The sequence below is a fragment of the Acaromyces ingoldii genome, assembly GCF_003144295.1.
Source record: "Acaromyces ingoldii strain MCA 4198 unplaced genomic scaffold FA10scaffold_23, whole genome shotgun sequence".
In the NCBI taxonomy this organism is placed as follows: Eukaryota; Fungi; Basidiomycota; class Exobasidiomycetes; order Exobasidiales; family Cryptobasidiaceae; genus Acaromyces; species Acaromyces ingoldii.
In genome coordinates, this window is record NW_020290269.1 from 1 (window position 1) to 2,408 (window position 2,408).

Genomic DNA, 2,408 nt, shown 5'->3' on the forward strand with positions numbered 1-2,408 from the left:
ACTCCTCAAATCTCCCTCATCCTTCATACTACGCAAATGACATCAAGTCATTCAACGCGAAGCAAAGCCGCCAGTCGCACGTACCGCACGCAGAACCTGGAAGATGCAGGCATATACATCAACCGCCTCAGGCGTAATCAGTGGCCCCCTCATGTGAGAGAAATGGAGGCATTTCTGACGTTGGAAACGTTCAAAGGCATCATCTCAAGGTCCGACGTGAGTCCTCCCTCTCTGACTGCGATTGACGATATTCCCGCTTAAAATTGGTCAAAAGGCTGTAGCTCTTGTTGGATCGGAGGAGATGGACAGAATACCTGAGAGGGCTTTCGTCAAAGAGGTCACTACGCCCGCAAGGGATGCAATCATTGCTCTTCAGAAGGCGAAGGAAATGCTAGAACGCCCGCAGAGCTTGATTGGTCAGGTTGAGTTCAGGTGGATGGAGATGATTCGCGAACTGGTCAGCGACCTGCGGACGAACGGCGCTTTGCAATACACGTGAGTTCAGCTAAAGCGCCTGAAAGATTGTCGCCGAGCACGCAAGTCTCGTGTCGCCGCATGCAGTCCTGATCACCACTTTCTTCGTCCCTGAACACTCACGTGCAGGGAAGACGTCACCTGGACTCAGCCAGTGGGTCTGCTGTCCGCTGAGGCCGAACCTTTGGCGGCGCCAAAGCCTGATATGGGCTTCGGGCTTCGAACGCAGCAATCTTCCCAGCAGTATTTGAGGGAGCGGCATTCAGAGGCCGCTGTACTGTCGAGAAGCTATCTGAATGCACTCTCGCTTCGCCACGCGATTCCTCCTTGGCCCTCGCCTGGCATTCAAGAACTTGCTTTTCCTTGTATTATCCTCGAAGCCAAGTCCGACTCCCAGCCTCTTTTTTATGCCGAGAATCAAGCTGCAGGAGGGACTGCTACCTGTCTGAAGATGATCGAACGCCTGGAGGAAGTCTACTTTAACACGAATGGACAACGCTTTTCTCCTCTTTCGGTCTTGGCGATATGCTCAGAGGGCCCAACCTTCGCAATTCTGATCGCCTTTCAGGGTGACATTTCGGATGCATCAATCGCACAAAATATCGTGATTAATCTGCAAGGTCTAGAAGTCGATGTCCACAACTCATTTTGTTCCTTCTCCGATACAGCATTTAGTCACAATCTGGAAAGGCGACATAACCGATCACTGGAACCTTTTCTTACTGCTCTTGCTCTCAAAGAGGGCCTCGTCTTGGGTCGAAGAGCGATTTCGACCTAGTGTTGTAGCCATGCTTGAAGGCCTGCGAAAGGTCGTCTAAGCGCAGTAGGCGAACTTCATGGTGCGAGCATGAAGCTCCTTGGCGATCCCTAGGATTTTCCCACGCAACATATCGAACTCTCATTTGTTATCTAGATCATGACAGACTGCGCAGGATAAACGACATTCTCACCTCCAGCAAGACTGATCATTGGCGTCATTCCCCGCAAAGTTCACGGAAAAAATTAGCTTCAAGAGACGTCGCAGCCCATCCTGGTCAGAGATACTTGGTCAATCGATGGTGTTTCGACGTCTTGCAGCACCTCTGACTTACACACGATCGAAGGTGTTGAGCACAGCCGAAAACGTTGATGATCGTTTGCACCTTCGAAAACGCGAACGACAGCATACATGGTCGTCCCATTTGTACTTCTCTTCCGCGCACTTTGCTGACTTCTTTTGCGGTCAAGATTCTTACGCTCAGCTCCGGTAGAGACTTATATCGCTTTCGCCGCACTTTCACCAAACGTCTCGCTCTGTTCCCGACAGAACGGAGCTTTCTATGATTTGAAATGGAATTAGAGTCAATTCTTCAGGGTCAACTCTTTCAGGTTGCGTCGATGCTGCCTTCTAAGAACCGAAACAGACTGCGGCGATCAATGATGCCTTGATCTTTTGCTTGTGCGTGTGCAACAACATTGCTGAGGTCGAGACCTTGGCATTGTACTTCGGACAACCTCATGCGCCTGAATTTAGGCGGACATACAGCTCGGCGAGAAATTTATCAACTCGAATATCGATGAATGTGTGGCAATGTGAGGAAATGTGGAAGCGGGCGGTTTCTGAGATTTCCTTCGAGATCGTGGAAGCCAATTCTACGCGAGTGCACAATAGCACGGAGGATCACGTGCTGACCGAAGAATGTCACCTGGTTTTGAGCGCTGAATCTCTCCACGACTCAAAACCTTACTTCGCGTGTGAAATCGCTTTGCAGAACGCTTCTCCGGCAGGAGACGAGGACGACAACACAGGAACTTTTGATGGTCCAATGCTCACCACCGTTCTGTTTCTTCCGCTCCAGGTACAAAACATTTGTTACTCACGTCTCGTCTACTTTCTTACCAGAGAAGTTCAGCTTTTCGCTCAGAAACCAAGCTTTAGCGCTGCGTCAGGCCAC

At 50.4% G+C, this 2,408-nt stretch overlaps 2 protein-coding genes across 2 annotated transcripts; both read left to right on the forward strand.

The window, feature by feature from the left end:
• Window positions 1-162: 162 nt before the first annotated feature.
• FA10DRAFT_289710 (hypothetical protein) lies at window positions 163-499 on the forward strand (the record flags this gene model as incomplete). The annotated part of the gene is made up of 2 exons (XM_025524325.1): window positions 163-216; window positions 275-499. The coding sequence occupies 2 exons, from the start codon at window positions 163-165 to the stop codon at window positions 497-499; spliced, it is 279 nt and encodes a 92-aa protein (XP_025373613.1).
• FA10DRAFT_270256 (hypothetical protein) lies at window positions 387-1,330 on the forward strand. The gene is made up of 2 exons (XM_025523059.1): window positions 387-1,078; window positions 1,143-1,330. Exons 1-2 carry the CDS (start codon window positions 680-682, stop codon window positions 1,290-1,292), a joined length of 549 nt encoding a protein of 182 aa, XP_025373614.1. The 5' UTR covers window positions 387-679; the 3' UTR covers window positions 1,293-1,330.
• The last annotated feature ends 1,078 nt before the right edge of the window (window positions 1,331-2,408 follow it).

Bases quoted from the DNA above. Each gene is read 5' to 3' on its own strand.
- FA10DRAFT_270256 (XM_025523059.1), top strand. From the start codon at position 680: ATGGGCTTCGGGCTTCGAACGCAGCAATCTTCCCAGCAGTATTTGAGG. The intron at 1,079-1,142 runs GTGATTAATCTG...TCTCCGATACAG, and splicing joins CATCAATCGCACAAAATATC to CATTTAGTCACAATCTGGAA.